The sequence below is a fragment of the Mercenaria mercenaria genome, chromosome 12 (assembly GCF_021730395.1).
Source record: "Mercenaria mercenaria strain notata chromosome 12, MADL_Memer_1, whole genome shotgun sequence".
In the NCBI taxonomy this organism is placed as follows: Eukaryota; Metazoa; Mollusca; class Bivalvia; order Venerida; family Veneridae; genus Mercenaria; species Mercenaria mercenaria.
This window is the reverse complement of record NC_069372.1, coordinates 72,786,456-72,800,200: the sequence shown is the minus strand read 5'-3', so window position 1 is coordinate 72,800,200 and position 13,745 is coordinate 72,786,456. Positions and strand designations below refer to the sequence as shown.

At 35.1% G+C, this 13,745-nt stretch overlaps 1 protein-coding gene across 10 annotated transcripts in view; it reads right to left on the bottom strand.

Annotated features, from left to right (window-relative positions):
• The window catches only part of LOC123533571 (RILP-like protein 1), an 86,955-nt gene that overhangs the window by 66,262 nt on the left and 6,948 nt on the right, over positions 1-13,745 (bottom strand). For all 10 annotated transcript variants that reach the window (XM_045315261.2, XM_045315258.2, XM_045315259.2 and 7 more), the window contains exon 2: positions 6,409-6,559. In XM_045315261.2, the coding sequence (XP_045171196.2) occupies positions 6,409-6,559 (151 nt within the window). The remainder of the gene's footprint in view (positions 1-6,408; positions 6,560-13,745) is intronic.

The window sequence follows — 13,745 nt, the reverse complement described above, 5'->3', positions numbered from 1 at the left end:
GTGGGAAAGTGGATCTTAACAAAAAAATTAACCAAGAAAATCAAATTTTTTAATTACAAAAATGGCCATAATTCTGACAAAATGCACATCAGAGTTATGGTTCTTGGCCTACACAGTCATCTAATGTTGATAAACAAATGTGCAATGTTTCAAAGCTGTAGCTCTTATAGTTTTTGAGAAAGGTGGACCTAAGCAAAAACTTTAACCATCATGTGACAACAATACCATGTAGATTTTTTTCAAAAAATCAGATGAGCTAAAAACAGTTAAATTAGTATAATAAAAACGGTCAGAGACCATATTTGAAAGTGTAAATATAATTTAATGAATGGAAAAAAGTTATATATTATATGCAAATAAGTTTGTATGTATGTATACAGGTCAAACTTCATGTGGCATGCGAAATATCAACATCAAAGATTAGATAAGAAAGGTATGTTATTTTGTGTGACCAGTATCACCCATTGTAAACATAGAAATAACATTAATTAACCATGTTTAACTTCCCTCAAGGAAGTTCGCTCTTGTTTGTTCACTTTCTTACAACCAAAATGTCATTTGCAACATTTTACAGGTGATATGAATACTCTTTGTATTATTTTTTTTACCTTCCTTAATCATTTAACTGTTTTTTTTTCAATGGGATCTGACTTTTCTTCTTTGTCTATTTATTTGATAGGGGTTTAAAATCACTTTTGATGTAAGTTTCAACATGGTTCAGTAATGGCAGTCAGTAATTACTGGCATGCCTGGATCCTGAAGTACTTCATTTAATTTTGACACTTTCCCCAAAGTTTGAAACAGAGTGGGTAGATAATGACTTTAGATCTAACTGTGACAGAGTTCATTGTCTCATCCAGGAAATGTCACAAAGACCACTGCCTTGTCACAGAGATCATTGCCTTGTCACAGAGATCGCTGCCTCGTCACAGATATCGCTGCCTTGTCACAGAGATCACAGCATCATCCACAGACTAAACTTACAGCTTCTTAACTGGTTTTCTTGTATTCCAGCAACTTTGCTACGAAAGCATTTGTAAATTTTTATTATGTGACATCTTAAACCCACAGACTTTAGAGCCATTGTTTAAATATTTCACTGTCTCAAGTATTTTCAGGAACAAATCGGATTACAGAACATCTAGGAGTGTAACATGTGGGTTTTTTATCGGAGAAGAATGAGACAAAATATAAGATGAATGAGACAATGACATCATCACAAGCTGAGTCGTTATTGATTGCCAATCTCTTCTACATCTTGTATAACATTACCATAACTCAAAGACACACTGTCAAAATTAGGAATATTTTCAACATTTCTTTCATCCTTTCAGTTCCCACTCCCTCATGCATATTGTGTCTGAGATCTAACAACATGCAGCTGAAACTCAGTACCCCAAGATCCAAGGGATTGAGAGAATTACTTTGAGATAACCAAAATTTGACTTAAAATGATATTTTGAAAATGATGTTTTGTGCATTGGTTAATGGGACAGGACTTGAAAATGTCTTCGAGATAGCTGGAATTCTGAGATATCTTGAGATAGCTGGAATTTTGAGATCTCTAGGGATAGCTGGAATTTTGAGATATCTCGAGATTAAACTGTATATTACTTGTTGTCCAAACATAAACAACAATAGTGTTGGAAATCTGTCACATTTTCCAAGTTCATTGATTTATTCACAATTTTGTTCAAATATATTAATCATGCCTTTAACTGGTTAAAACAGCTACTCTTTATTTAGATTTTGGATAATGAAATAGCTCTTGAAGTGATTGATTTTGAATGTAACACCTATAATAGGCGACACTTTCCACATTTATCTATGTACTACAGTCAAACTTTGTGTTACTAAACAAAACCATTAGTTCTTTTGCTAGTAATTTAAAAATTATGAACGTACAATTTTGAAATTTAGTCTACACTTAAAACAAAATTTTCTTAATTTCAACAAAACCAAATTATGCTATCATATTCGCTCATTTTACGACTTCAACCCATCTTTAAAAAGTCCTACTAAAAATACACTAAATTATTATGTACGCCATTGAGTATGCCATAATATAGAAATAGGCATTTAAACAAATTAATTAGTTTCGTTTTCAGTTTTCTAAAACATATAGAATTTACAAACTGGTGAAAAACGTCAAGAGGGAAGAAAATCATAAAAACAAAATTATAGCGTTATCATGCCCTATCGTAAAATAGCATTTAATATGTGTGTGAAATTTAAACATTTCTTGGTTAAAAATCAAAATCTACACTTCCTTCTTTCTATAAAATGTATAATTCATTTTCTAGAAATACATCTTTCATGCAGTGTATTTTTGTGACATTTTAAAAAGCAGGCTTTGGTAGTAAAATGAATAGGATTATATTTTTGCATATGCCAGAATTTGATAATGATAAAAACTTACGACATGGATCATTTTTGGTTAATTAATAGTACATCACTAATAAACAGATGCAAAGGTGGCCAAAATGAACAGGTCAATAACAGGCTGCTCAACTAATTATTTGGACAATACTTCGTACAGCAAATAATTCAGCCCTATGCACAATTTGTTTTTATCAACTGCTTTCCACAATACATACTCCTGGGACATTTTCTCTGTCTTGTTTTAATGACAAATTTTTATGTGAGTTTTTTATTTGAGTTAACTGATTGATGCTCTTTTACCAATTCAGTTCTATTTGTACAAATAATAAATAATTGATCCTAACAAAAGATGTACTCCAGTAACGTCAATGCCAATCCCTATACACAGGATAAAGACTCTCAGCTATAAAGCAATATTCACCGATATTTCCAAATATATATTGATCTTCATTGATCTAGATACAAGCAAGGAGGAAACACGCAACACGTATTACATCTTTAGCCGCGCTATCAAATTGCCAGTTTTCTCCCCACTCATGTCCCATTTAATATACTCTCTGTTAAAGATAGACAGTATTTGTGACAAAGTGCTAGTTAGGATTCTTCCTCGTGCTGATTTTATTCGGAGGACAAAACATCTCCCATGAATTTTCTTTAAATTATTTTTATTCCAAAACACTGTCAAGGACAATAACTAAATTTAATGTAAAACTAGAATTGTGTAGATAGGACACAGATGCCCCCACATACTGTGCCATCCTCTATACAGCAAAAACTATCGAAGGGCCATAACTGCAGTAAAATTATTCACAGAAAAAATTCTTCCTTTATGGTTCATCTGTGAAAGTTTGAAGCAAATCAGGCTAATATTGTGCGAGGAGTTGGACACAATATTTCGGGACGTACAGAAGCAACACTATATGCCCCCCACATATGTAGGGGGCATAAAAACAGTTGATGATGCTGAAATATAAACAAGAGCTGTCACTATTAGTGACAAATGCCCCCAAAGCGTGCCCAAGAATGCTACAGTTGTCTGTGCAAAATAAGAACAAAAATAATGACTGCATGCAGGAAAATGATACATCAAATCAGCATGCCCAGTCACGCAGAATCCTGCGTTTTTCACGCAGAAAACACAATGTGCACGCAAATTTTTCGATGGCCGTGCGTGCAGGAATGCATATTTGTTGTGGCCGGCAAATAAACGAATTCGGCTCAAAAATTGGTGGTCACTAACCTAAAACCCGGGAAACGCTTGCTTTTGAACAGAAAACCAATAAGCTTCCAGCGGCAAACATCTGCGCGATCTAGATTACTCCAAATACATCACTAACAAAAATGGCAGACGAGCATGAAAAACTTCATTCTGGGTGGAAATATTAAATTGACCTCAGTGCCATATGAAAGGCCGGGTTTTCACTACAAAATAGGCATCATACAGCATTAGTTCCTGCAGGCGTACTGTTAATAATGTGCAGAACAGAATGGTCATCGAGTACTACTGTAAGCAAATGCCTAAGCCAGAGAAAAAGCTGCTGAAGCATTTAGGCCTTAGACATTCGGAATAGTTAAATACTGTTCTTTATGCCTTAGCAGCATATAGTAAACAGGCTAGGCCTATATAAATACAGTATGACTGAGTTTACTGAATAAATACTGTAAACATTATCTAATATCTGTTGCTTTTAGTTTTCATACCAGTACATATGTTCATGTTTTGGGAAAATTCAGTGTACCCAGATTTTTCAAGCCTGTACCCACTTTTTCCAAAAGTAGTGGGTACAGGTACCCACTTTTTAAAAATCCTGTGGGCATGTTGTCAAATTATGACCTTGACCTTGACACAGGAGATCCGTGCTATTGATACGACACACCCTTCGGATTAGATGAAAATTTGTGCACGCACAAACACACACACAGGGACGGACAGTGCAATTTTAATGTGCCACCTTCAGGGGCATAAGAAGTTTCCATAAATTCTTGGCCTAATAATATTGTGATTGTTCTGTTAAATGTAAAGAAGGGCTTTTGTCCACTTTAGAAAATATCTGTTGGGATCTTGTACAGGAGAGGTTTTGTCCGGAAAGGGGAGCATTTTTTCCAAGAGGGCGACTGATTTTGACCACAGTGGAAGGGATTTTGTCAGACTCCCATCAGCACTATCAATGAACATTTACTAGCTGCATGTCTGATGTTACCTAGCTGCCAGACTGATTAAAGTTGTCAGTTTTTAGCTCACCTGTCACAAGGTGAGCTTTTGTGATCGTGTGGCGTCCGTCGTCCGTGCGTAAACTTTTGCTTGTGACCACTCTAGAGGTCACATTTTTCATGGGATCTGTATGAAAGTTGGTCTGAGTGTTCATCTTGATGATATCTAGGTCAAGTTCGAAACTGGGTCACGTGCGGTCAAAAACTAGGTCAGTAGATCTAAAAAAAGTAAAACCTTGTGACCTCTCTAGAGGCCATATTTTTCATGAGATCTTCATGAAAATTGGTCAGAATGTTCACTTTGATGATATCTAGGTCTAGTTCGAAACTGGGTCACGTGGGGTCAAAAGCTTGGTCAGTAGGTCTAAAAATAGAAAAACCTTGTGACCTCTCTAGAGGTCATATTTCTCAATGGATCTTCATGAAAATTTGTCAGGATGTTCAACTTGATGATATCTAGGTCAAGTTTGAAACTGGATCATGTGGGGTCAAAAACTAGGTCAGTAGGTCTAAAAATAGAAAAACCTTGTGACCTCTCTAGAGGCCATATTTTTCATGGGATCTTCATGAATATTGGTCAGAATGTTCACCTTGATGATATCTAGGTCAAGTTCAAAACTGGGTCAAGTGGGGTCAAAAACTAGGTCAGTAGGTCTAAAAATAGAAAAACCTTGTGACCTCTCTAGAGGCCATATTTCTCAATGGATCTTCATGAAAATTGGTCAGAATGTTCACCTTGATGATATCTAGGTCAATTTCGAAACTGGGTCACATGCGGTCAAAAACTAGGTCAGTAGGTCTGAAAATAGAAAAACCTTGTGATGTCTCTAGAGGCCATATTTCTCAATGGATCTTCATGAAAATTGGTGAGAATGTTCACCTTGATGATATCTAGGTCAAGTTCGTAACTGGGTCATGTGCGGTCAAAAACTAGGTCAGTAAGTCAAAAAATAGAAAAACCTTGTGACCTCTCTAGAGGCCATATTTTTCATGAGATCTTCATGAAAATTGGTGAGAATGTTCAACTTGATGATATCTAGGTCAAGTTTAAAAGTGGGTCACGTGCCTTCAAAAACTAGGTCATTAGGTCAAATAATAGAAAAACATTGTGACCTCTCTAGAGGTCATATTTTTCAATGGATCTTCATGAAAATTGGTCAGAATTTTTTATCTTGATGATATCTAGGTCACATGTGCTCAAAAACTAGGTCACTATGTCAAATAATAGAAATAACGACGTCATACTTAGTTCAACACTGGGTCATGTGGGGATAGGTGAGCGATTCAGGACCATCATGGTCCTCTTGTTTCTTAAGACACTGTTAACAGAGCAGGAAAAGACCTGTATGGGACAGAATGTACATAAAGGTACTGTGTGTGAATAAATTACTGTACTTTAAAGCATACAATTTATAACATACTTATTTTTCATTTATGTATACTTACAACACATCCAATTAAGTCAGCATTTTTCAATCTTGGGTTGAATATTTCATATCAGGTGCATGAAATCAGTTTAATGTGTTTTACTTTAGTACAGTAACAGGAATTTTACACCCTGGAGTGAAAGTTTATAAATGCCCTAAAATGTAAACAGTAAATATAAACTATAAATCCAACTTATAAAGAATAATTTTAAGAATTATAGCACTTTCATACTACTGGTAATTATTTTGGAGGTGGGGGGTGCAATATGGGGGCAGGGCATTTCTTAAGAGAAGTGCCTTGATCAGGGAATATATACAGTAAAACAAACAACATAAAAATGATAAAATTCAAACTACCAATGAAACAGCATATTGCTAAATGTCTTACGTTTTGTGACTGCCGCTACCTCCTCGACGACGGCTTGTTTTTGTTCAGACAATGACGATCTGAGACGTCTATTCTCCTCCTGTAGCCTGCCTATCGACGCTATCTGCTCTCTCGATTCTTTCTGCCATGTTTCTTCTATCTGTATTAATTCCTAAAAATAAAAATATTTCTAGATATTAAAGCTATTTGTTCACAGTGTGGTGAAAATTTCAAAGAGAATTGCAAATAGATATAAAATATAGAACTGTTTCTAAGATAGATAACAATTTAAGACTGTTAAAGAAGAGAAAACTGGTACTGAATATTCGTGCCAAACTCATACATACATGATTGTGGTTCTCTTTATGACTTTATGATAAATTCAGAAACCTCTTAGAATTCTAAAGGGATATCTGGGTACTTTTATGAAATATATCCATGATTTATTTACACATTTGTTTTTGTACTTCACTATTGCAAAAAAAACTTTATATGCTTGAAGACTTAAGAAAACAAGAAATCTACCCAGGGATCATCCTACAAGGCGATTCGAGCGATATCGTCATTGTAAAGCCGGCCACTTTGCCTAATTACCGCCTCAGGGCGAAATCCGAGTGTTGTAATCTGTTGTCAAACTTGATGCATACTCTAGATTAAATTACCAATAAATCCATGGTCAACCACGCCTACTCGCCTGTCAAACTTCAGCCAATCGTAGCATTAATATCCCTAAGTAGCTCAACAATAATATTGTACGCCGCCGCCATTTTGAAAATTTTCAATTGGCGTGTAAAAGGACGATAAACTTAACAAGTGCATGATCTTATGCATCAATTGTATATTATTTCTTGATTTTATTAAAAATTACTTCAAAACTTATAAATTTCAAATACAGCCAATTTCTGTTTACAAATGAATTGCCCGGGCCCTGTGGATAAAAAACGATTCCGCGGACGTCTGAACTGCCGTACAAAATATTGTAAAAAGATCGCCATTATCTACAAGTTTGGTATTATTTTCAAAAAGATTAATAAATCAATAAAATGTATAAATCTGAACAAGTTGATGCAAGAATCGGGCATTATTAAAGCACGAGAATCGAAACATGAATGAAAATTTTCATGGCGTTTCAATTGTGCACCTGATAATATTATGAGTTTCGGACGTGTAAATTTTGGACCAGAATAGGCAAAGATTTAGGAAAGAATTAGATTTTGGCACTTTTAGTTCATTATTACTCTTTGAGCATAGGTTGTGATTATGAATTTGATTTTGATTTTGAAATTTTTCTTTCAAATAGTCAGGTGTTGTTTCATCATTTATAGATTTATACATAAATATTGCCCTTTTATATTTAATTCTGTCATCAAATTTCATCCAGTTAAGTTCCTTGAATAAAGCTGCAGATGGGGTGTCAAAACTTTTATCAAGAATTAATCTTTTGGAATTTAATAACTTCTGAGATTTGATCGTTAGTGCAGTTTCCCCAAATTGTGCAGCAATAGTCCAAGTATGGAAGTATATAAGCATTGTAAAATAGTTTCCTTGTATTTAGATCAAGATAGTGTTTGATTTGTAGCAGTAAATATAATTGTGTATTGCATTTTGTAAGTGTTTGGTCTACTTGTATTTTCCATTTGAGTCCATTATCAACATAATACCTAGCAATTTTTCATTCTCTGTATATTCAATAGGCTGATTTCCTAATTTGAGAGTTGTAATATGTTAGTTTACTAATTTTGTAGGTCTTGGTGACAAGTTCATTGCCTTGGTCTTTTGAGCATTTAATAGCATTGCATTTTCTGAACACCAAATGTCAAGATCAGCCTGCAGTGTCAAGGTCAGCATGAGTCTTGTACAGTCTTGTTTGAAAAAGTTGAAACAAAAAGTGAAACAGAATAACTTTGGGAATTTTAGCTTCGAAATTGGGGAAAAACATACTTTTTGACATCTTGATTGGGGCCCAATTTCAGCCCCAAATTGGCCAGAAAAAAAACAATGCCTGCTTTGAGCAAAAATGAAAGAACACTTTGTCAGATGGCATGAAAATAATAACCACTGCATATTGTTTTAATAACTACAATTTATCAGTTTCAATGCCACATCAGTCTAAAATCTTACAAGCACATGTTTTTTTGTAAATATATGCCTCCTGGCACAATTACAACTGATAAGTGTTTACCAATTATGTCAATTTATGTAGTAAGTTATGCCTCCAGAGTGTAAATGACAACTGTCAAAATCCATGTTCATGAAGACTATAATATCATTGATTTACAACTGTCAAAATCCATGTTCATGAAGACTATAATATCATTGATTTGCTGATCAGTACTGGTCATTGAATTTCAAGACAGACAAACAGAATTTTCTGGAAGCCTGGGGCTCCTGACATTGAATTTCCCAAACCCTGTGCTGATACAATTATAACTATCAAAAGCTTTGTGACTTGAGTCATTCTAGGTTGAAATAAAATCTGTTTATCAATGATACATTTTCAAGATGAGATGTTCTCATTTCTAATGAAATATTTTTAGATTTTAAGTATAATTTACAAAACTGGCACCCAAGGTGTGGCATTTGATAACATCGCCATTAACTTGAACACAGCTTAAAACATGTCTTAAGGCATGTCACAGTCACATGATGATGAGATAAGACTTATAGTTAAACAGCTTACGAACCATGAAACCAAGCACTTCAATAACAATATGTGATTTCAACATCACAAAGGCAGATTAAAGAACCAACTTTAAAACCAGTATGTTACTGTAAATTCAGAAACCCACTATCCAGAATCAGACGGCAAGGTAGAATGTTTGAAAAGAACATTATGAGTCAACTGCTTTGTGCCTATACTGATGAAAATCACAAAAATTGGCGATGACTCAGGTCACCAACTGCAATTTGTATTGTTGGTTTACTGGTAAGCCGAACACAAGACGTCAAATGTAAGTCTGAACATGAAATAACAACTGACCTAATATGAAGCGCCATCATTTATAAAGGCCATACCAGTCAATCAATAGACCTAGGAGCTTTAGGAAATATCAACAAGAGGGCCCTGTATTGCTCACCTGACCTAGTTCTTACCCAAGATAACCTAGTACTGTGAAATCATTCAATTTCGTCGACACGAAATTTCATGGTTTTGGCCCAAACGGCTGTTTCGTGGGGACATAAATTCGTGGATTTTCTATTTCTTTAAAAAAAATAATTACCATTGGAATAAATCTAGTATATCACTTTGTTCTTACATGTGAAACCTACACGTGTCAAACAGCGCTACCATGGTTACCGAATTTGCAATCTACGCCGCGGATTATTAGCGAGTGATCATGTGCCAATTAACGACCGCGTTATCTATACCGGTAATTTTACAACCCTTAATTTGCAAAACTTAATGAAACTGTGAAATATTCAATAAGAAAAGCCGGCGCCAATTAAAAAGTGTCAAAACCGTAGCACCTGGGATATAGTCTTGCATAATTAGCATTCATAATCAAAACAAATATTGATCGTGTTTCAAACAAGAACTAGCTATCGTATTGCAATTTTAATAGAATTATAAATTTTATGATTTTATGTTGCTAAAAATGTGTTTTTGCACATGTTCGATACCATATAAATGGTTTGGAATCATGAAAATAAAAGTTATGTACATCTTTCATCCGAATGTATTTTTGCAAAATGAATGCACATCTGGTCTGCATCTAAAATTACAAGCTGTTTAACTTGTACAAATGTTACTTCCTGCCGAGAATCATGTAATGTGAATTGGGTAATAATGCATCGGAGGCAAATCTAGCAATTAATTTATAATATTTAGTAGACCGAAAGTAGTAGTAGTTTCCTACTTGTCAGTAAACATAAACATTGCAGAGCGGGCCCGAAAAAATTCAAATAACAGCCACAGCATAGTGCAATTGGCATGTGATGCTACGTCAAACTTCTTTATTTAGTATCTACTTTTACTTTGACGAGCATGTTGTAAACAAACCACAGGTAAATATCTGAATTAAATAGTTGGTTTTGTTATCGATGCATACTTACGTTTATCATTGATGGAGCCTCCATAAACTACATGAAAGCTGCAGGTCAGTACTGCCGCATTCACACAACTATGAACTAGATCGGACGGCTAGGGTGTCTTTTTTGGCGACATTGAGTACTATTTACATTATGATATCGTGGGCATAATTTGTTTGTTGGGACTTTTTTTCGTGGTGGAGCTGAACAACTAAAATCCACGAAAATTAATCCCCCACGAATAATAATGATTTCACAGTATCCAAATCGAGCTAGACTTAATAGACAAACATTCTGACCATGTTTTATGTAAATCAGGTAGATCATTAACTAAGTTTTTTCAATAAACTGACCTACAGACATAGTTTTTGACCTCGGCTACCCCACTTTTAAACATGACCTAGATTTCATACAGTTAAACATTCTGACAAATACTCCCGCTGCTCAAGATAATAAAATGGCCTCCAAGGTGATAAAGTTTTTCTATGATTTGACCTAATGACCTATTTTTTTTCTCAACTGACCTAGTTTAAGACCTCAGGTAACCAAGTTTTGAACTTGACCTAGATTTTATATCTATAGACAAAGTGATCTGATATCTGTCAAAGCATCTAAAGTGTTAACACTATTTTTCCATGATTTGATGAAGTGACCTGACTTTTGATACCGGGTAACCCAGTTTTGAACCTGACCTAGCTTTCATAAAGACAAACATTCTGACAAAGTTTTAAGAATACAAACAGAAAATGTGGCTTCTAGAGTGTTTAGGGTTTTCTATGATCTAACATAGTGAACTAAGTTATTACCTGTGAAAATGTCAAAGATTTCATAGAGACAAACAATCTGGAAAAGCTTCAAAAATATGGCCTCCAAAGTGCTAACAAGGTTTTCCAATTATCTGATCTACTGACCTAGTTTTTGATCCCAGATGACCCAGTAACACACTTGTACAAGATTTAATTGAGGGTAATTTCCTGACAAAGTTCATTCAGATTGGGCTGAAACTGTGAATGTTAACAGTCCGATTGTTGACAACTCATATGATGGACAATGCACATCGCACAACGACATACACAGGGTGATCACAATAGCTCACCTCTGAACACTTAAGTATAGCTTCTAATGGAAACAACAGCCTAGGACTTTGGATATTCTATTCAGCAGTAGAAAATCCCAAAGAATGAGGCATATGCTCTAAGTTGAATAGTTCTCTGAAACCAAAGTGTCGTCCACACTGTAGGTTCCAGATAAGCTAGGAAGATAATTTATAAATTATTGTCTCAGACAGCACTGAGACAGACAACTGTCATATACAGTTCTTCTAGTTCTCTGAAACTAAAGTGTCCTCCAGACTGTAGGTTCCAGATAAGCTAGGAAGATAATTTATAAATTATTGTCTCAGACAGTACTGAGACAGACAACTGTCATATACAGTTCTTCAACAGTTGCAGAGAAGAGAAATTGTAATTAAGTTATTCAAGCATATATAGGTTCAAATGTAAACACTTGAGACAATGGGTATTTTATTTAGTGATAGATCCCCAGTTGCTAGGTTCTCTGAAACTTTTTTTATGTTGGTTTTGGGTTTAACGCCATTTTTCAACAGTATTTCAGTTCTCTGAAACTAAGGTGTCTTTCAGGTCATAGGTTCCAGACAAGCCAGCTAGATGCTTTTTAAAAAATTGTCTCAGATTTAGCCTACATCGTCACAGTCCATATAATATTGGGATTACATTATGGTCTCGGTGTGTGCCAAGATGGGTAGTGACGATGCTTACAAGGAATAAATACACTTGATGGGACAAACTGGAAGAGGTTAAGACAGAAAGTGTAATCAGTCTGAAACATATCCTTGATTAAACATTAATTAGTACCAAATATTTTTTTGCAATTAGTTTTTTTTCAATAATTTGTCTTAAATCTGAAGCTAAGTAGCTTTCAATTTTACAAGCAGAAAAAATAGTATCATATTCATTTACATGGTTTTACACAGTCACTGATTTGAGGATTTACTAATAGACTCTGAAGAATTCGTTTTAGCTTATATGAGGAAATTGTTGGAGGCTTTAGTCTAAAACCAATGCTGGGCGGTTAAAACCAGTTTTAGACTAAAACAGTCTAATATAGATCTGTTTAACATTTATAGTTTGAAGTAATGCTTAGACAAATGCAGTGTTCATTCTAGGCCGCGCCATGGGGCCATTGGCACGTATTTAACAGTTTTGGCGCATAAATGTTAGCCCTAGAGCGCGCATCGGGTGCACACATTTTCAGAAAATAAAATATTCAATCCGTTTATGATTAGCTGTATGCACCGACTTCCAGAAGTTGTGAATCGAATATAACTCTTCCGATGACGTAATGCGCCATTTCATTGGTTGATGTTAAAATAGTAGCCAGTCTCTGGTCGCCTAACAACAGACAGACAACTTTCAATGTTGCTATGCAATGGCAGACAAAAACGCAGTCGCGATTCGGAGAAAAAAGAAAATTTTTTTTACGTATTTCTCAAAACGTCCAAAAATAGCAGACAATGGAGAACAAAGTCCAAAGAAAGATGACATATCCGAGACCGCTAAATCGCCCAATGGCGTAACCAATAAAACAGAATCAAGCGACAAACATTCATTCCCTAGTAGAATCTTGATAGTCATAAATGGCTGTCGGACTATTTATGACTTGTAATTATGTTTTGATAACAGGGAAAGTAATTCGTTGAGCTCCATGTAAAAAAGTGTTAAAAATACAGCTTTTTATTTCAAGTACAACAGTTATTCTTTCGTGGCCCCTGGTTTTTTTTTCAAACGTCCCCAAGTTTTTGCCTTCATGGGGCCCTTTGACACCACTTAAAAACAAGAGATCACAGAGTGATCTTGGCGCCCACCAATGTGCCATTTTTGAGTGTTCCAAATTTCAAGAATTATTGGCTAGCTCAAGGTCAAATTTCATTTCCGTACACAACACTGTGCATCTGGTCCAAATTCGAAAGCTGTAGCTTGAGAAATGTGAAAGTAGGTTACTAGATCAATTTCAAGGACAAAGTTCTTCGTACACAAAACTATGCATGTGCATCAAGTTTGAAGGCTGTAGTTTGAGAAATTTGAAAGTAGGTCACTAAGTCAATCTTAAGGTCAAAGTTTATTTCGGTACACAAAACTATGCAAGTGGTCCAAATTTGAAGGCTGTAGCTTGAGAAATGTTAAAGTAGGTCACTAAGTCAAGATCAAGGTTAAATTACACTTCAGAACACAAATCTATGCATGTGGTCTAAATTTAAAGTCTGTACCTTCAAAAATGTGAAAGTAGGTCAATGTCAAGGTCAAAGTTTG